This window comes from Caretta caretta, chromosome 1 (genome assembly GCF_965140235.1).
Source record: "Caretta caretta isolate rCarCar2 chromosome 1, rCarCar1.hap1, whole genome shotgun sequence".
NCBI classification, from domain to species: Eukaryota; Metazoa; Chordata; order Testudines; family Cheloniidae; genus Caretta; species Caretta caretta.
The window spans coordinates 142,840,795-142,861,712 of NC_134206.1; the positions used below are offsets into that span (position 1 = coordinate 142,840,795).

The window sequence follows — 20,918 nt, forward strand, 5'->3', positions numbered from 1 at the left end:
CTCCTCTGCCTTGGTGGGTCCTGCGCTTATTGGCGGATTTGCTCAGAGATTCACAGCAGCCTTCGGTTTGGACACTTTTGCTAGTGGCTCAACCCTGCCGTTCACTCAGCTAACCTCATCACTGGCCAGCATGGGGAAAGGGAGGAGAACAATCCCCACAGTCTCTGCTGACCCACCTAGTGGGTCGGGGGATAGGTCAGGGACCTTCCTGTCTGGTGGGACCCACTGTCCAAGTCACCACCTCTTGTAACAAATAGGGAGTTGGGGGGAATGGGATGAGGTTCCAGCCCAGGGCCCTGTGGATTGCAGCTGTCTCCAGTGGCTCCTGTAACAGCTGTATGACAGCTACAACTCCCTGGGCTACTTCCCCACGGCCTCTTCCCAACACCTTCTTTATTCTCACCACAGGACTTTCCTCCTGATGGCTGATAATGCTTGTACTTCTCAGTCTTCCAGAAGTACGCCTTCTCACTCCCAGCTCCTCGCACGTATCTCACTAACTGAAGTGAGGTCCTTTTAAAAACCAGGTGCCCTGATTAGCCTGCCTGTCCTCATTGATTCTGGTAGCTTCTTAATTGGCTCCAGGTGTCCTAATTAGCCTGCCTTAATTGGTTCCAGCAACTTCCTGATTGTTCTGGAACAGCCCATTATCTTACTCAGGGAAAAGGGACCTCCTTAATCTGGGGCTAATATATCTACCTTCCAGGTCCTGTGGATCCCCCTCTTAGGCTGGGGGGATCCTTTAGCAGTGGGCGGATCTCTATAGGGTCACTTTCCTGTAGCCATCTGGCATGACCCTGTCACAACGTGTTCCTTCAGAATTCCACCTCACTGTGTGGGTGCTCTGAACTCACTTAACCTTTTCAAGGACAACGTAGCAGGCAAGCAAGGAACACAGGCTTATCAAAGGAATGAACCACAGCCACTTTTACAATTAAGTAAGTACTAGAGATTTACAGTTCTTCACAGAAGAACTAACAGTCCTGAGACACACCCTCTCCATGACTGATCTCATCCTTCCTGTAAGTCTGAGGGCTGGTCAGCATTTCACATGAGGCAGTATCTCTCCTACCCTCTTCCACTCTCTCTCCAGCCTAGTTTTCTGGTATGTGATGGTGGACAGCTCTCTTCTTCTGAAAGCAGCCCACCCCTTACATATAGTCTCTGATTCTGTTTTGCCTTGTGACCAGACTGGGAAATTCTAACCCCAAGTCATGCAAGTCCCCATGAAGAAAAGCATTGTCCCCTGTATTGTCACAGGGAATCATTCTGAGTTGGTGGCCCTTGAAGGCTCTCCCACTGTAGTCCTCTCTGAGATGTGCCACACCCTATCCTGGAGGGGTAGTGTCTGGACTGGCCGTGATAGGGTCAGGCTGGCTTTCCAACACAAAATGGCAGTTAGCACATTAAAATGGATCACAGAATATAAAAATGGAAGTCACAAACAAAATCAAGTTCACAGTTTGATACATGCATATCTTACTTAGTCACGGTGAGTTACTTTACTCACACAAATAGACTTATTAAATCAATGGAACTACTCATATGAGCAACATTACTCACACCACATTAATATTTATAGAATTTGGCCCTTGGACACTGAGGGCTCATGTGCCAATGAATGCACCTATACAAGACGGTAAAGGGACGATTTGGAGCCCTGCTTGGGCTACCTGCATGCCACAACATGGAGGAGACCAGATTGCAATATTCCACAGTCCAGTCTAGAGAGTTTTCTATTGACTTCAAAAGGTTTGAATCAGATCCTAACAGAATGTGTGATTTGTCACTGCCTAAACTCATTTATGAAGAAGCTTTGTAAGTGGGACCTATTCTAATGACGATACCAAAATTTGTTAGTCTCTAAGGTGCCACAAGTACTCCTGTTCTTTTAACACTTACATAGGGTTTTTCATCTTTAGATCTCAAAATGCCTTACAAAAGAGGTCAGTATCATTTTACAGATGGGAAAAGTGAGTCACAGGAAGTGAAGGGACTTGCTGAAGTCCACCCAGTAGGATAGTGGCAGAACCAGGAATACAGCCCACATCTCCTGAGTCCCAGTCCAGTGATCTGTCCACTAAGAGTAAAGATCTAAGAGTAAAGATCTCATCAGGATACTTGAGAGTGCCATTAATATGAGATGTTTGACAATACACATGGTGAATATGAATGCTTACTCTTCTAGTTGTGATGCAAGATCAGGAAAGCCTTGGTAACTAGTGTAATTTATATTTTTACAGCACAAAAATAAAGAGGCCAAACATGGTCTGAACAACAAAAGAGCATCCAGGGAACTATAAAAACCCAGATAATAAGTTTTACAAAAAGTTATTTTTTCATAAATCAATTGCTAACAGGTGGCTATGGCAGCAAGGGAGAAAGAGCGGGCAGGCAGCAGATGGGCAGGCCAGGAGGTCATACCACTTGCTGCATCACTTGACATGAATTACACTCAGTATGTTCTTTTAAAAGACCCTGGGAGGATAACAATGAAATCTTGCCTCACATTTACTTTAGCTGGGCAAAATTCCATGCTCTGTTTATAAATAAAAGACCTGAAATTTTATTTAGTGTCTTTTTTGTTTTGATTTTAATGTTCATGTGTTTTTTTATGTTTTGAGACAGTAACATTCTTTGGCAATCAGAGTATGGTGGAAAAGCTAGAAATTGCAATGAACCAGTCTGAGAAACATCATTGTCGTAGCCACTTTATATATGCTTAAGATTCTCTAAAAAAGAGAAATGGAGATATAGGCCAACACTTTTCAAAAGGGGGCTCCTGAAGCTATACACCTAACTCTATATCTAAGCACCCAAGTGGCTTGATTTTCACCCCATTTTGAAAAAGATGGCCAGAGAGTCTCAATCTTGTGTAGTGGCTGTTAACCAGTTGCTATATTTAACCCCAGATAAGGCAGAACTTCAGAGCAGGGAATTGACTTCTGTATGTGTAATGAAATGTAGTTTAGTGGTTAGAAATGAACCAGGGATTTGTGAGTTCTAGCTACTATTGCTGTCTCTATGTGATCTTGGGTAAATCACTCACTGGAGTGTCAGCACTGATAACCTTTCAACTGCAGATTATTTTACCAGTAACTTCCAACTGATGCACTTATTGGGTATGGTTGGATGTTCCTATCAAGCCTTGATAATCTATTCATACTGTGATCCTGATTCAACAAGTTGGTTAAGCATATGGGTTACTTTAAACAACTCACTGATTTTAATGGGACTATTCATATGGTTAAAAATAGTAACATGCTTAAGTACCTTGCAGAATTGGGGCTCCAGGAGCCTGGGGAGCAAGTTCTTATTTTTTTTCCATTTTGTCTGTTACTCCTGCCCTTCTGTATGTATTGTCAAGAGCTTGGAGGCCAGAGAAGTGGCTCCGTCCCTTTGCATGGGAAGAGCAGTGCAGCCAGCAATGTATGTAGCCCAAAACCCAGAGAGAAAGCACAAGGAAAGTTCTGCTTGTCTAGATGTCTAACATGTCTAACTGTCCCAGGTCAAAGTGCAACATCCTGTTGCCACTGCACTGGGAACAAGGAGGATCTGTGATCTGTTTGAAGACCCATAAGCTAATTATCAGCACACTGTTTTGAAGTTGTTTTGCAGAACCCTCTTAAAATCCCCCTCATGGCTTCATCATTCAGCTGGATTGAATTTGCTTCTAACTTTTGTATTTTGACTATTACAGGATTCCCAGCAGGAGAACTCCAAAAGCCTTTCTTTTGGGGGACAGAATATCCTAGGTAAGTAAGAAAGGAAAACTATAGTAAGTAGGCAATGAGGAGTAAAAGAGTTGCAAAGGTACGTTCTTGTGTGAAATGAAAGGGAGCATGAAGTGAAAGAGTGTATTGATACAGCAGCCCAAAACAATGTGTACAGTAGAAATGTCTAATCATGGCATGAAGAAACTGGCAACAGGAGAGCCCTTTGGGATGTGTCCTTCTGCTGCAGGCTGCTTTTTCTATTGAAAAACCAGGTTGATCTGAAAAGCTGCTGCCTTGTGATATACCTGTTTTTACCTTGGGAAACTGGATGTCTCTGTGTTATTTTAAACTGAGGATTGATTGCTTTGAGGAATTCGTAAATAATTGTGTCTAATTTGGGTGTTTTGATTCTGTAGTGAGCAGAAGAGAGCAACGTGTGCATGAAGTCTATTAGAAAAGAACTGTAAATAATGGAAACAAAAACTTTCATCTGCACTGAATGCTGGCCCACCCCAGCTAAGAGGGGCATTTAGTGTATTCCTCCATTAAAATTTCATTATTTTCTTACTATAATTTTAAACTAATATTGGACCTGCTCCAAAGCCTCCTGAAGTGAATGGCAGCATTTCCATTGACTTCAGTGGGTTTTGGATTAGGTCCAAAAGGCTTGGATCCACAAAAGGAACATAGGGGTTTTGAGGCTCAGTACTTCAAGGCCTAACTTGTGCCTAGAAAATCACAGGAACACACTGCAATTCACAGAGTCTGAATTAGGCCCCTAGGCTCCCTATACAATTAATGGGGAGAGATAGGTGCCTAGGAATGGGATCCACAAAAGCCAGCATGTTAGGTGGGGAGCCCCCATAAACTAGCCAATAGGAGATGCTGGTGAGAAGGGAGTTAGGAGTCCTGGAGTTAGGTGCCTAAGTCTGGGCTGCAGGATTTGCTCTGCTTCTGCTCTACAGCTGGGAACTCCTCTCCTGGAATCAGACATCTTAGGCGCCTAAGTACTTTTGTGGACCTGGGCCAAAGTGCTTGATGTCCCTCTTAGGGTCTCATCAAGGCAATAAATATCTCTCAGGATCATGAGCTTTAATCCAGCGAAGCACTTTAGCACATGCTTGCCTTTAAGCAGATGACCAGTTCCACTGGGGCCGTGGTTAACATGTGCTGTTATAGGGGGAAATGATTTCAGGTCACCTTTAATCATGCTTAGTGAAAAGTCCCTACTTCCATGCAATTCAATGTTTTCATACTTGGGGAGGGACAAGAGAATAAAAAGACCCTGATCACAGTTTCAGAAAGCTATCTTGCTATCAAATGAGACCAATTACTACTGACAGGTGTCCTTAATAAATTCCACTGTTTACCTTTAAACATATGTTGTATTTATTATATTTCAATTGGGACAAGTGCTCCTCTAAATAGAAATTTTGGCAGTAAATATAGAGATATGTATTCAACTTAGGAAGAAATAAATTCATGTTCAAGATTATTTCTTATGAGCCAAGTGACTTTCTTGTGGTGCAGTAAGTAGGAATAAAGGGAGGTGCTGTCCAGTTAACTCCTTTTCTACAGTGCTTATTTCAGTGTGGTCAATTCCAGTTTTGTTCTCTGAGCTGATTTCTTGGTACCCTGATCTCCTGTCAAAGAGCTGAAATTGTGGTTCTTTTAAACAATTATGCCTCACATATTTCTCTTCTTTGTTACTCTAACTTATACAAGTTGTCAAGGTTTCTTCCACACTCTGAACTCTAGGGTACAGATGTGGGGATCTGCATGAAAACCCCCTAAGCTTATTTTTACCATCTTAGGTTAAAACTTCCCCAAGGTACAAACTATTTTACCTTTTGCCCTTGGACTTTACTGCTGCCACCACCAAACGTCTAACAAATATATAACAGGGAAAGAGCCCACTTGGAAACGTCTTTCCCCCCCCAAATCCTCCCCAAACCCTACACCCCCTTTCCTGGGGAAGGCTTGATAAAAATCCTCACCAATTTGCATAGGTGAACACAGACCCAAACCCTTGGATCTTAAGAACAATGAAATAGCAATCAGGTTCTTAAAAGAAGAATTTTAATTGAAGAAAAAGTAAAAGAATCACCTCTGTAAAATCAGGATGGTAAATACCTTACAGGGTAATCAAATCCAAAACATAGAGAATCCCTCTCAGCAAAACCTTAAGTTACAAAAAGACACAAAAACAGGAATATACATTCCATTCAGCACAGCTTATTTTATCAGCCATTTAAACAAAACAGAATCTAACGCATATCTAGCTAGATTACTTACTAAGTTCTAAGACTCCATTCCTTTTCTGTTCCCGGCAAAAGCATCACACAGACAGAGAGAACCTTTGTTCTCCCTACTCCCCAGCTTTGAATGAATCTTGTCTCCTCATTGGTCATTTTGGTCAGGTTCCAGCAAGGTTGTCTTAGTTTCTTAACCCTTTACAGGTGAAAGGGTTTTGCCTCTGGCTAGGAGGGATTGAAAGGTGTTTACCCTTCCTTCTATATTTATGACACAAGGCATTTTCACTCCTTTACTCATCAGAATGACATTTAGTAAACAAATAAATCTGCTCTATATCAAACAGCTTGGCTTATTCTGGATCTTTTGTCAGTCCATATAATAGAGACCATACATGAGTGCTGGAATCAGAAAAAAAGAATTGTCATATTTTGGGGGGATTAAATCATAAACACTTTTTTGGGCATGACTGAAATGAACAATTAGTGTGTGATGGATCATTATGCCCAGTAATAAAATGTTACTTCAAACCCTTTGCCTTTTCCTGTTACTATACAATGTGTTATTAATACACTACTATACACTACTTTGTTGTATGGCATTTCTGTAACATGTGACGTATGTAAAGTTCCAGAAGAATAACTTAGCAAATACAAGATGTGTTTCATGAATACGTCTTCTGAATGAAAATTTCACACACGTCTTTTCCTCTCACCATAGAAGAACATCCGAAAATTGAAAACAAAAATACACTGTACAAACAAACCAGGCAGATGTCAATTATTATCTGCCAGGAACATGAAATGATTGTCTCCTTTCTGTCTCTTCAGTGCATTAGATCTGATTGTAGATAATCTCTTATTTCTGCACAGGTGAAGGGAAATAGGATAATACCTCTTTTGAAAACAACGGGAATCTGTTTAATGTTTCAGACATTAAATGCCATGCATTTGCAAGCTTGTCTATCACATACTCAGAGCAGAGTGATTAGATTTTTAATCTTTTAATCTTTGATCTGTGCTTTTAATCTTTGATCTGTGCTTTTCTTTAACTACAATAACAGAATAATTTTACTCTTAACACTACCCAGTTCCCAGTTAGAAAATAAATGCTGCAATCAGTTGGAAGCCCCCTTTTTATTTTGAGTCCTGATGATGACATAAGATATTTGTATAGAAAATCTAGCCACCTCAGAGATGACAACAATGCCTTTAAGGTTTTATTTTCACCCTTCTTTAATAAACAAGGTTTTTCATGTTCCACCTTTCACTATCAGAAGCTTTGAGAGGAACTTTGTGGATGTAGGTTTTAGACACAAAAAATCTTTTCTGAAATGGAAACCTGTTCTATCTTCTATCTCATCTGCTTTGATGTTCATATGCAAGCATATATTGTAAGGTGAAACTGCTCTTTTGTGTTATAGGTCTTTAAGTTATGGTGCCATTGGAGTAATTGTTGGGCATGAGTTTACCCATGGATTTGATAATAACGGTGAGTAATTGTCCACATTTATATTGTTCTTCTTTTTGGATTTGTTGAATAGAAAAAAAAGATGTGTGGAAGCAGCTTTATGTGTACATATTTTCAACAATGATAAGATGTGTGAAGAGGACCATAAGATTGTAAAAAGAATGGTTTAGTTTTGTATGGATTCCTTCTGAAGTTGGGCCAAGAGGGATTTTTTATGAGTGAGTATTTTCCCCCGGTCTGAAACAGAACAAAAAGAAAAATGATAGAAACTATCCAATAAAATGAAATTCTGAAAAAAAGATATTTTGGGCTAACGGAAACGTTTTATTTTGACAAAATCAAAACCTTTTCATTCTGATTTTTGCTTTACAAAATTAATTTACATAAAACAAAATCTTAAAAAGCAAAAATAATTTCAAAATGGAAAATCAAAATGTTCCATTCAGAATGTTTATCAACATCTTTCCGTTTTTTCTTTTGGAACGCATTTTCCTTTAAATTGACATGCTTCTGCACAGTGTTTTGCTTTTGTGTAATAGAACCATTTTCCATCAGAAAATGCCAATCAGAAAATTTCTGACCAGCTCTAGTTCCTTCCACTGCTGCAATAGATATAAAAATTAATAGACTTATGTCTTTGTCTTCTCATTGTCATATTGATTATGAGAAGTAGAAGTCTGTAGAAAATTATGGCAACGTATAACACACAGTTTATGGCAGTGTATTGTAAGGTATTGATCTGACTGGTCTGTGGCCGACTGGCTGATTTCTCTCTGGGCATGTCTACACCGCAATTAAAACACAGTGGCTGGTCAGTGCCAGCTGACTGTGGCTCACAGGGCTCTCAGGCTAAGGAGCTGTTTAATTGCTGTGTAGACATTTGGGCACAGGCTGGAGCCCAGGCTCTGGGACGTTGCAAGGTGGGAGGGTCCCAGAGCTCAGGCTGCAACCTAAACCTGAACATCCACTCCACGGTTAAGCAGCCCCTTAGCCAGAGCCCAAGTCAGCTGGCACGGGTCAGCCACAGGTGTCTAATTGCAGTGTAGACATAGCATATGTCATGAGGCTTTAGACAAGCAAACTGGGAAGCAGGAAGCATAGAAGTGTAGTATCAATTTTATAATATAGCAACGATGTGCCTGTTTTCAGAATCACAATTATATGGGCTGAGGATGAAAAATAACCACAATTAGATTTTACCGGAAAGTTCCTATTTCTGGAATATTGTACAACTCCGAGCTATGTTGTTGACATCACTCATGGGATAAAAGTTGTTATAAAAATGGGAACGGAGACACTGGATGAAGTAGAGGCCCTACTGATAAAAATGGGAGCTTTGCCATTGATGTCAGTGGGGGCAGGATTTCACCCAGTGGCTAAGTCCATTTTAAACAAAAATATAAAATAAAAATATCGATGTGGCCAAAAATAAATAAATAAAGCCATTAGTCAAAAACTGATGATTAATCATGTCACCCTTTTTGGCTCTAAACATCTTAATGTCAATTGTTTTGATCCTTCTGAGTTCAATAATCCTCATGAAGAATAACTCAGAACAATTATGATTTTATGTGTGTGAAAGTAATTTTTCTCTGAAAAATGGCTATGTAAAATAACACAATCTTCCTCAGCAAGTCATATCCTTGTGTATATTCAGAGTCATATTTGATTACTTTAGTTACAAACTTAAGTTTTTCTGATTTTACTCTTATTCACACTGCACAGTCAAGATAGTTTTGGGAGTACGTGCTGGATTCCATTCTGGCTCACAGGTCATTACATGAATTGTCTACTATGGTCTAACTGCAGTGTTAAATCCTGCCCTCAGTTACTCTTGTGAAATCCCTTATTTTCCAATTTCCAGCTATATAAATTCATCCTGGGATCTGAGAGTCAAGCTGTGTTATTTCCAGCTTGTGCATCAACATCCAAAAAAGAATCTCTAGACTATATTCTCAGTCACATATGTGCAACCCCATTGGCTAAGATGGCTCCTGCGGAGTGATGTACAGGTGTTAGCACTGTAAAATAATGCCATAATATAATAATAAAACAAAGTACACAGCCACACCGTTAGGCAAACTACAAAGACTATAACTGCATACCCTCTTGGGTTGAATCTTCCTTTTCCCTATTAAGTGAATGATATGCCTAATGTTGCATCTTTTTGAGATTCACTGACTGTGAATCTGACTGTGAATTCACTGACTGAGTGGCATTCGCTGGATGGCATGACCCACAGGAGTTGGGTTTCTGTAGTACTACCTTTAGCTGAGGGACAAAAATCAGAAAATCTAAGTGAATTAAGCAGAATAAGCAAGTGTGGACAAACTGATGTGAAGTCATACATCTGTTTTACTACTCTAACTTCTTGTATTTGTGTCCATGCTATGCTACAAATACTGCAAAAAGTATATTTTTCTCACAAATGTCTTCTGGTTTTTAGGTCGTAAGTATGACAAGAATGGAAATTTAGATCCCTGGTGGTCCACTGACTCTGAAGAAAAATTCAAGGAGAAGACAAAATGCATGATTAACCAGTACAATAACTATTACTGGAAGAGAGCTGGCTTAAATGTATGTAACATGCCAGTGGCTGAAGTCCCTGATAGTTTACTTATTTTTTCATGATTACCAATATGTTGGAATGCTACAAGTGAATGGGCTATTCATAACAAATGCTTTGAGATGAATGTAGCTGTTTTTCTGTTCATGTACTATACATGAAGTGAGCACATTTATTTAATTAAACTTGTTTGTCAAATTATTAGTCGAAACAAATTACAAGAACAGACTCTTTGTTGAGAGGGTTAAACTGCTTCTCATAGTGAGGTCAACAGTGGAGGCTATGTGAGTGGGTGAAGCCAAGCAGCAGGAGTAGTCCAATGGGGATGTATGTGTTAAATGCCCTCTAATGGCAGTGTCAGCATAGAACAGTGATTGGAGCCGTGTAGTGGCAGCTACCATTTTCTTTAAAAGAAGGAACTAATAGTGTGTTTAGCAATCCCACCCAATACATCAGAAAATAAATTAACATTATAGTGTGGAGACACAAGCTACAGCTTATTTCCCATTCAACTCTTGCTATTTGTGGACATGTTGCTGATCAAATGAATCAAATACTAAACAATCATTCACAGCAACTGCAGAGTTGAAAAAGGAAATAGAAATGAAATTTGTGTATTAGCTATCGGAAGCATGGGCTCCTCCTGAATATATGCAGGTTTAAACAGTACGTTTCTTGAATACAGCATAAATAGGGACCCTGGGTATGGAATTCTAGCCCCACTGATATCATTTGCAGAACTCCCATTGACTTCTGTGGGGCCAGGATTTTAACCTCATTTTTACAGTTAAATCCATATCCTTTAAACCCAATTTCTACCTCCTGTCTTGACATTTTAAAAGCATAATTAACTCACCTGCTCTTGCACCTCCGCACAATAAGTTGTTAAAGGTATGTTCATCAGCTGAGTGATAATGATGATGTGCCACTGACCAATCAGCAATCCAATGACTCAAGTTTGCAGTGCTGGATATCAGCCAATTTACAAATAAAATACCTCCCACTGTTTGTTAAGCATCTCTGCTGCCACCATCATCACCACAAGAGAGGTATCACTTAAGACACAGAAAATGTTGTGGAGGAGCTGCTGGAACTCACCCATTCGTTCCATGCTGTTGCTATTGGCCCATCCATTAGTCTCTTGCTTTCTGGAGGTCCTGACTGTGGTTAGGAGGATTTGGACCCTCCCTCATCTGTGAAGTTGTAGGAACTGCTGCTAGTGCACAGTCATGTCATCTACAGGACTTCACTGAGGTGAAGATATTTAGTTCTTCTTTTCTGTGAAGCATCATATTGCACTTTATGATAGGGTCATTTTTGTTATGTTTCAGGGTATGCGCACACACAGATAAAAATATAAAATACCCCTTTTGGAACACTGGAATGTAAAACTACTTTATTTCTTAGAATTCAGAATGATACACAAAATCGCACACAGAGAGAGACAAAGCAGGCTGCTCCCTAAGGCATAGGCACAACTCTCCTAACTTTGTTCTAGACTGGCTTTTTCCTGACTAACTGCTGCTCCCAGATTACACACTTCCCTACAGAATCCCCAAGCATGCAAGCAGGACCATCCTCTTTCAACTCCTCTTTCAATTTGAAATGAAAAGGTCTCCAAAAAGGTGCTTAATGAAAAAAGTAGATATGAAAATAGATATAGTTTCAGACTTTGCCAATACCAAAGAGCTGTGGGGTTAAGAAATTCTCTTGTTCTCCCATCACTATCATGATCCCTTTTAGCCACAGCCGTTTTAGTGATCTGATCCAGAGTCCATTGAAGTCAATGGAAAGATTCCCATTCACTCCAAAGGCCTTTGACTAGACCATTGTGCCACTGATAATTTGTCCAGTCCTAAATTTCAAACTGTTGCTTCATACCATTTTATCAGCTGTTGCATTGGAATCATATTTTAATTAATTTGATTCTAAACTTGATCCTGTGGTTGTTTTTTGTATAAAATGTTGGAGGAAAAAACTAATGAATTACCAATACAATCTGATAACTCAAGAACCCTTATAGGTCTGGTGATAATAGATAGTGCTCTACTCCACAGAAAATGAGAGGTTCTTTCAGATTATATTAAATATTGTAATATCAGGATATTGGGTTTATCAGCATTTAGATGACACCAATTTTTGTAACATGATTTTTTTATGGTTGCTGGAAGCAATATTAGAAAAAAGAACTTGAACCTTCTTTCTAGATTTGTAAAAAGCATTTTGTACACTACCCATTTCAATTCTCTCCGTGACATCTACTTTTAATTCTACTGTTTTATGTTATACTTTGATAATTACCGTCACTCCAGTAGTAGATAAAGAGTTATGTGGAGAAATAAATGTAGTTTGTCAAATAAGTAAAAAACTTTGCAAATTCCCAGATCTAACTAGAGGAGCTAAAACATGGATGGAAAAAAATATTGATACCCATTCAAATTTCACAGACCAGATTCTCAGATGCATTGTTTCTGCTTCATGCCACTTTGCCTTTGGGATCTAACCCGAGAGCTAGAGTAACTGGCCACAGGAGAATACAGAAATGGTATGAGTATAGGTTTGATTTTTCACATTGGAAAGCAATTTTCTTCATCAGAGCTATTCATTTACAGTAGCTGAGGATCTGGCCTATAACCTCTGTTTGATTTTTTTCCTGTCTGTATATATAGGTTGTCCTTGAAATGCAGTTTAGAAACAGATCAAATGAATTATGTTCTTCCTTTCTGCTAGGTAAAAGGGAAGAGGACTTTGGCAGAAAACATTGCAGACAATGGAGGTTTGCGAGAGGCTTTCAGGGTAGGTGTAAGATTCCCAGTGGTGATGCAAGAGCATGCGCACCAATCTCAGGGAGCAAACTGTTAAAAATCAGGGCACAATCCCCTAATTGCTTGAGAGTTATAAACTTGGATCTCACCAATCAACTGCACCAAGTGCAAGCTTCTCAGGCACTTTAATAGCTTTAACATGGAGTCACAGACTGTCCCCTTGGATACTCCGGTCTGTCTCACTGGCCAGGTAAGCATATCGCTGTGACAGATGGCCTCTTACACCAAGAATCACAGCGCTATTCAGGTTAATCCCAATCCCAAAGAGCCAGTCACTTACCCCAGGTCAATTGCACTTTGGGTTTCACACCAAGACAATGCTTATAGCCAATCCTATAGTAAACTATCTGAAGATTAATTAAATAGGGAAAGGGAAAATAGGGAATTATTTACATGGTTAAAACAAGCAACATAGACACATGAATTATTACAGTCTTAGATTTCAAAAGATAATATATGCTGCTATAATCAGCAAGCTCTATTTGACCTTTAGGGGTAACCCTGGTTAAGCAGCTGAGGATCTTTTGCTTATGCGTAGAAATACCTTCCACCCCCTAACCACAAGTCCAAGCAACATAGTCCCTTTGGTTTGTTTTTTTTTAAATTCCCCTCCTGCCATGTGCTCTGAGCTGAAAAACTCAGCTGATGGGAGGAGTCCATTTGCAAGACTCATCTTCTCAGGGAGGAGAGCAGAAGCAGAATAAGAATAAGAATCTTTAGTCCTTTTGTTGGCAATCCAGATGTGGGGAGTTTCCAGTTGTAAAATCCACCCAATCTAGTATCAGTGAGCCTCCTCTTTCTGGACGGGCATAACCATTTCTGCAGAAGAGCAGGTCTTCAAACTAATGTCCCTCTCCTGTATGGCAGTTCATACAATCCTAGAGGCTCACAATGCAACCACTCACATATTGCATTACAATATGGAACACAGATATTACAAGTAAGATTAATGCGTTCAGCAATTCACAAGCATTTGTGAGAGACTAAACACTCTTATAATTCAAACGCCTATTTTATCAATATTAATCCACAAGTGATCCAGACAAATTCCAGCTATGTATCTGTAAGTGTCCAGTTGAGACACGGGGTCTTTGGCAGAAGCTGGCACCTGGCCTGCCAATGTCACAGTAGGCAGCTGTTTTATTTCTTTGTGCTTGAGGGGAAAAAAATTGAAACACAGTATTGTAAAAACTGCTGTTGAGCTCTGTATCTACTGAACTATACCCACTGTACCTCTCCAATCAGGCCTATAGGAAATGGATTGAAGAAAAGAGACAAGGAGCAGAGGAGGCTTTGTTACCAGGCATTGAATTCACCCACAATCAGCTCTTCTTTCTCAGTTACGCTCATGTGAGTACTAGAAAACGGATTTTCAAGTTGATGTATCCACTACGTTGCTCTACAATCTTGGTTTAAAAACAACCCCTCCTCCCCAACCTTTTCTCCAAAAGAAGAGATTTTAAAGGGTTAATAAAGACTCCTTTTTCTGAACTTACTAATTTTTCTTCTCCTTCTCCCTCTGTGTCCTCTCAAGGACCTCACTCATCTTTCGTCTCATCCCCAAACTTTTGTACCCCCTTTTTCTTTGCAACTTACTGGCTCCTCTACTTCTCCCACTGAAATTATTCCAGCTCTTGAACATAGTTGTCATGACAGCCATATCCCTCTCTCTTGTAAACCTCTTCATCTCAATAGCCTTCATCCTGTCCCTGCCAATTTTTCAATCACTTCCCCTTCGGTTTCTCACCTATATAGGCCTTTGTAGGGTTTCAGAGGTTTGAGAGCAATGGGTCTTAAGTCTGATGTATTGGGCATGTTGTTCAGTGAAACCAAGCAATGGAGGAGAGAGTAATCTTGGAAAGTTTGTTCACTTTGTCTGCTGTACATTAAGATTGCCTTCTGGTGCCCTTTGTATATTCAGCCCACTTTTAGAAAAGAGACACCGGTATGGACATTAAATATCCTTGAATTCATCTTATTTCATACAAAGGATTAGGTGCTTGACCAACTCACAAGGTCTGTTAGGGTGTACTGGGTATAGCAGACAAGAGGATAATTCAGTATTTGCATATATTGTCCATAGCCGCCTTTGTGGTCACTCGTAATTGGGTCAGATATGACCTTAGGAGCTGAAAATTAAGGGGCATTAAAGGAAACTTGGAAAATACATTAGGAATCAGTATTGAAAATAATGAAGTAATGTGTTAAGTAATGTCTACGGTTGACAGGGACAAGAAACATCATTATGTCACATCTTTAATATACACTTTAGAGCAGGGATCTCAAACTCAAATGATCACGAGGGCCACATGAGGACTAGTACATTGACCCGAGGGCCATATCACTGACACCCCCCCCTACTCCCAGCCCTGCCCCACTCCACCCCTTCCATGAGGCCCTGCCCCTGTCCTGTGTCTTCCCACCCCTTCCCCACCACCATTCCAACCCCTTCCCCAAAGTCCCCACCCCAACTCCACCCCCTCCCTGCTTCTCTTCCAACCCATTCCACAAATCCCTGCCCCACCTCTTCTCAGCCTCCTCCTCTGAGTGCATGGCTCCCCGCTCTTCCCCCTCCTGGAAAGCACTAAGTGCCACCAAACAGTTGTTTGGTGGCAGGAAGCACCTGGAGGTAGGCAGAGGAGCGGGGATGCAGCGTGCTGGGAGGGAGGGTTGGCGGTGGGTAAGGGGAACTTGGCAGCCATAGGAAATAGCTTGGTGGTGGGGGGCTCAGGGAGCTTGGCAGGCCGCAGCAAAGAACTCGGCGGGCCATGTGTTTGAGACCCCTGCTTTAGAGGTTTAAAACCAGGAAGATTCACAGTGGTTAAAAGGGAGGGGAAAGAGAGTTCCAGATGGTGCAGCACAAGACAAGAGGCGACCCTCAATTACAATGACTCTCAAGGGAAAAGACAATCAAGGAAGCTAGCATTAGATGAGCTAAGTGAGCAGATGGGGAACAGCAGTGGTTAGAGACTTGGATCCCTGGAGAGTGTTTGAAAATCAGAATTGCTTTAAATTAGATACAGAGATGACTAGGAAGCCAGTGGAGGTGAAGGAAAATGGGTGTGGTATTGTTCCTGCTCATCTCATATATATTACAGTAATACATGTAGACGGATCAGCTACATTTTGAAAACTGTGTCCCCCAAATAATATACATGTTTGTCTTTTCTTCGTTAGGTGAGATGCAACTCCTTCAGACCAGAGTCTGCAAGAGAGCAAATCCATACTGGAGTTCACAGCCCTCCTCAATTCAGGTAGAGTAAATAATATGACAGGTTTCAGAGTAGCAGCCGTGTTAATCTGTATCTGCAAAAAGAAAAGGAGTACTTGTGGCATCTTAGAGACTAACAAATTTATTTGAGCATAAGCTTTCGTGAGCTACAGCTCACTTCATCGGATGCATGCAGTGGAAAATACAGTGGGGAGATTTTATATACACAGAGAACATGAAACAACGGGCATTACCATACACACTGTAATGAGAGTGATCAGGTAAGGTGAGCTATTACCAGCAGGAGTGATAATCAAGGTTTGGCCAAACCGGACAGGCTCTTCATAAAAGAATAAATGGACACAAATCAGACGTCAAGAATTATAACATTCAAAAACCAGTCAGAGAACACTTCAATCTCTCTGGGTCACTTGATTACAGACCTAAAAGTCACAATTCTTCAACAAAAAAACTTCAAAAACAGACTCCAAAGAGAGACTGTTGAATTGGAATTAATTTGCAAACTGGACACCATTAACTTAGGCCTGAATAAAGACTGGGAGTAGATGTGTCATTACACAAAGTAAAACTATTTCCCCATGTTTATTTTCCCCCCATACTGTTCCTCACACGTTCTTGTCAGCTGTTGGAAATGGCCCACTTTGATTATCACTACAAAAGGTTTTTTTCCTCTCCTGCTGGTAATAGCTCACCTTACCTAATCTCTCTCCTTACAGAGTGTATGGTAACACCCATTGTTTCATGTTCTCTGTGTATATAAAATCCCCTACTGTATTTTCCACAGTATGCAGCCGATGAAGTGAGCTGTAGCTCACGAAAGCTCATGCTCAAATAAATGTGTTAGTCTCTAAGGTGCCGCAAGTAATCCTTTTCTTTCAGTAAATAATATATCTGTCTAAAGTACACAGCTGTAACTAGGGTGGGGCAAGAGGGGCAACTGCCCAGGGTGCAGAAATGGGGCAGCGCAAGTTCAGGCCCAGCTGAGATAGCCCTCCACCCCGCAGGATTGAGCCCAGCAGCGTTGGCCGGAGTCCGTGGGTATAGTTTCGGGCGCCAGGGGCATTGCTCCCCCAAACAGAGGCCCAGGCTGGAAGCGGAGGAGGTGGTATGGAGCTGCTTCTCCTGCTAAGCTCTCGTGCCTCCGCAGCTGGACACCGCCTCCTGGGTCCTAGTGCCAGTTGTCTTCCCCTTCTATGTTTGGTGGGTGCCCTATATGGTCACCATCTTGTTTTCTGTACAATGGTAAATGCCCACAGGGGGCATATTGGGGAAAGGGGATGAGGTCGGGGAAAGATGCAGTGGGGAAGGAAGGGGGATGGGATAGGGCAGGGGACAGTGGGCATCTTTTTACCATAAGACTGGGACTCAACAGTGATATTCCTGTGAAATTAATAACATCTGACAAATCAAAACCAACCCCCCTACCTCAAGCAGCGGTTTTACCTCAAGAAGGGAGAAGTCCCAGAGATTCCAGGGACTTTGTTATTGCTATCAATTTTACATGCAAGGTCTCAGATACTATGATGAGGGATGGCAATATAAAACCCTAGGGATACATGATTTCATCCTTGAATAGTCTTTCCTCACTATGTACTCTTTGCCATTAGTGATATTTATTAACTGTAACTATATTTTCAGTAATTAGTAGTGGCTATTAATTTGCAATAGGTGTGTCTCAATTAAGTGGCTGACACTGCAAGCAGGACTTGCACTGACTTCAAAGTTTCTAAATGCAGGCCCTGAATATGTATCTGAAAGCTTAATGTTTCCTGATATTTTATTTGCAGCCTAATAGTATATTGTAGTTCTCCCCACAAAACTGACCTTTAGGCATTTTTTGCGCTGCAAGTATCCCTACTAGCAGAAAGTCCAATCAGTGTGATGGGAATTTCTTTTCCACCATGCTGAGCTACACTGAAAGGCTGATTGTATGCAGCGGAGAAAAAGTGCTACTTCACTGTAGAGCCAAGGTGAAAGAGATACATGATTAATTGCTTAGTAGATACACGTCTGCCATTAGCCCAGACTTTCACTTATTTTAGTACCATTTCAAACTTCACATTAGTAAGTATTAAGAGACTAAAAACTACTAGGAGTCAACAAAATGTAATTTTAGCAATGGTAAAATAATCCTAGCTGACATGAAATAAGGGAGGGCAGGAAAGAGAAGTCAAGAACTATGTGCACAGAGAGAGGGAACTATTGTCCCAACTGGAGGTGGTCTCTTCAGGTTGGCATGTAGACATTGCCAGGACAGTGTAAGGGAGTCTATACTCCTGTTTTCTGTGCTGCCCTTGTTTGTTGAGTGACAAAAGACAAATTCCATTCCATTAGCCTTTTAAACTGGCACCTTTCCTGAATGCTACGATCTAGATTTGGACACCCTTACTCTGTAAAATAGCATTTTATTCTACAAAATCCCACTGACTTCACTGGAGTTTCTTGCAGGTCCTTCTCAATACTTTGGGTAAAACAATGTTGGCCCGATGTTAATTTAAAGGAAAACTTTCCCTGAAATACAAAACTTTTCCAATGCCTGAGAATAAAGAGAACAGAAAATGTAACTTCCACAAATAGAAAAGAATCTGAAACTTTAAAGTTCAGCAGAACTCTGCAGGATCTGTGATGTTTCATTTCAAATAACTTAGATGTTGTGTTTTGTTTCTTTCTTTAGAGTTATTGGTGCAATGAGCAACTTCGAGGAGTTCCGTAAAGCTTTCAATTGCCCAGTAAATTCAACCATGAATAGAGGTTCAGAATCCTGTCGGTTATGGTAGATGGTCTTTTCAAATCCAGTGCCAAGAGGTTTTATATATATATATATATATATATATATATAAACTGCTGTTTCTGAACTTTAACCCACTGCTACAGCTTCAGAGCAACATTAAGCAATATAGAGAGGTTTTATTTTTTTAATGCATCTTCATCATCTGGGTGGGTGACCTGCACAGATCTAATCATTGTCTGTTTATGGTTTGGAAGCCTTAAACATTGGACAAGAGAAAGGAGAGGATTCAGGAAAAAAATTGACACTCCATGATTGGATTGCTGTTGATGGATTGCTGCCGTTACTCATTCCACTTCCTGATTTATAGTTTAGCAAGAGGAAAATGGTAGAATCCAATTGTAATCTATTGCTTTGCAGGAGGGCTGAGCAAAATGTTCCCATACAAAATTCAGTCCTTCCAGATTTGTTTAGTTCACGAGAACTGCTACGTAGCCAGCGCTGATCTCCTGTGCAATACAGCATTTTGATAACATACGGTGTTATTGCATAGCATGCCATAAATGATTTTGCATGATGTTAAGACACTAGATTTTATATCAATTCAATTTAAGAAGTCAGATCAATGCCTGAGGTTGGAATAGCTCCTCATTGTTTCCACCTGCACTGACTAAACACAAAGATTACTTGTCAAATCCTGGGCATTCTTCATGAGTGCCTTAATAGCAGCATATGGCAAAAATCTACAAGTGGAAATGGGGCTAGAGCAGGGAATCCCTGTCACTGGGAAACACCAGAATAATTGCATTATTATGTGTAGTCTTGATTCCTGTTCCTAACAGGCATACATTTACACACACGGGGTGTCTTTCACCCTTGTATACAGGGCCTGAACAAGGAAGCGGCACAATTCACACCTCATGAAAGCTCCACACGCTACCTAAGTCCCACTTGAGCGCTATGAGCTAGGGTTTAATGAGATGTAAGTTGTACTCCGTGCCAGCGCTAGGCATTAGCGGACTAACCAATTGATCAGGGCCTCGAGCTGCTCAAGAGGGCCCCTTATTCACTTTAGTAGTATGCGGTGTGTGTGTTGGGGGGCGGGGGTAGGGAATATTCCTGCTTAGGGTCCCCAACCAGAGGGAGGGATAACTTAGTGGTTTGAGCATTGGCCTGCTAAACCCAGGGTTTTGAGTTCAATCCTTGAGGGGGCCATTCTGTGTGACAGTTGTTTTGGGGGAGGGATAGCTCAGTGGTTTGAGCACTGGCCTGCTAAACCCAGGGTTGTGAATTCAATCCTTGAGGGGGACATTTAGGGATCTGAGACAAAAATTGGGGATTGGTCCTGCTTTGAGCAGGGGCTTGGACTAGATGACCTCCTGAGGTCCCTTCTGACAGTGATATTCTGTGAATGGGCTATCACCACTTCTGCGTGTACTGGCCCTGTACACAGAGGTGAAATCCACCTGTATCCATTAGGAAAGGGGGAGAAGTGACTCAAGAACTTAGCATCTACAATGTTTGGCCTGTTTGCCTCACAAGAGATATTCAGATGCAGACAACTTTCCAGATGTGGTATGTAATCAGGCAATTAAGTCCTTCATCTGATTTCCATTGATAATGTTAATAAAAGCATGTTTTCTATTGTGGTAAGCTTTATTATGTAGTAGTTAGGAAAGAAAAGCAAACAAAAATAATCTCTTGCCCAAGGAAATATATAGAAGTGGGTTTTAGGTATACTGTACAGCGCTTAACTGATTTTTACACAGAAGAATAATTTCACACTGACAGAAGTTTTACTGTAGTAGTTTTAAAAAAATCTTCCCCTTTAAATGGTTTGGCTTTTAAAAGAATATTATCAGTTTAAAAACAGGGGGTAGAGGTTACTGAGTAAGGCTGATTTAAATTTTTCCAGCAAAAACGGCTTTAGTCAAAAATCCAATTTTTTATTGAATACAATTTTTCATTACAGTTGTCTTGTTTTCTTGTGCCTCTTATGAAAGGAGGTGATACACCGGGGAAATGTAGTCTGCCCATGAAGCCCAGTCTGTGGAGGAAAATGGGGGCATGAGGGATCAGAACTATATCTCCCATGCGGCACTGCAACAGTATTTCTGAATCAAAATAA

At 40.7% G+C, this 20,918-nt stretch overlaps 1 protein-coding gene across 1 annotated transcript in view; it reads left to right on the forward strand.

Moving 5' to 3' along the window:
• Window positions 1–20,434, forward strand: part of PHEX (phosphate regulating endopeptidase X-linked) — a 137,728-nt gene extending 117,294 nt beyond the window's left edge. Inside the window, exons 16-22 of the mRNA XM_048862966.2 lie at window positions 3,701–3,755; window positions 7,393–7,460; window positions 9,886–10,016; window positions 12,736–12,801; window positions 14,076–14,180; window positions 16,008–16,084; window positions 18,737–20,434. Of these exons, the coding sequence (XP_048718923.1) occupies window positions 3,701–3,755; window positions 7,393–7,460; window positions 9,886–10,016; window positions 12,736–12,801; window positions 14,076–14,180; window positions 16,008–16,084; window positions 18,737–18,839 (605 nt within the window). The 3' untranslated portion in view covers window positions 18,840–20,434. The remainder of the gene's footprint in view (window positions 1–3,700; window positions 3,756–7,392; window positions 7,461–9,885; window positions 10,017–12,735; window positions 12,802–14,075; window positions 14,181–16,007; window positions 16,085–18,736) is intronic.
• Window positions 20,435–20,918: the final 484 nt, after the last annotated feature.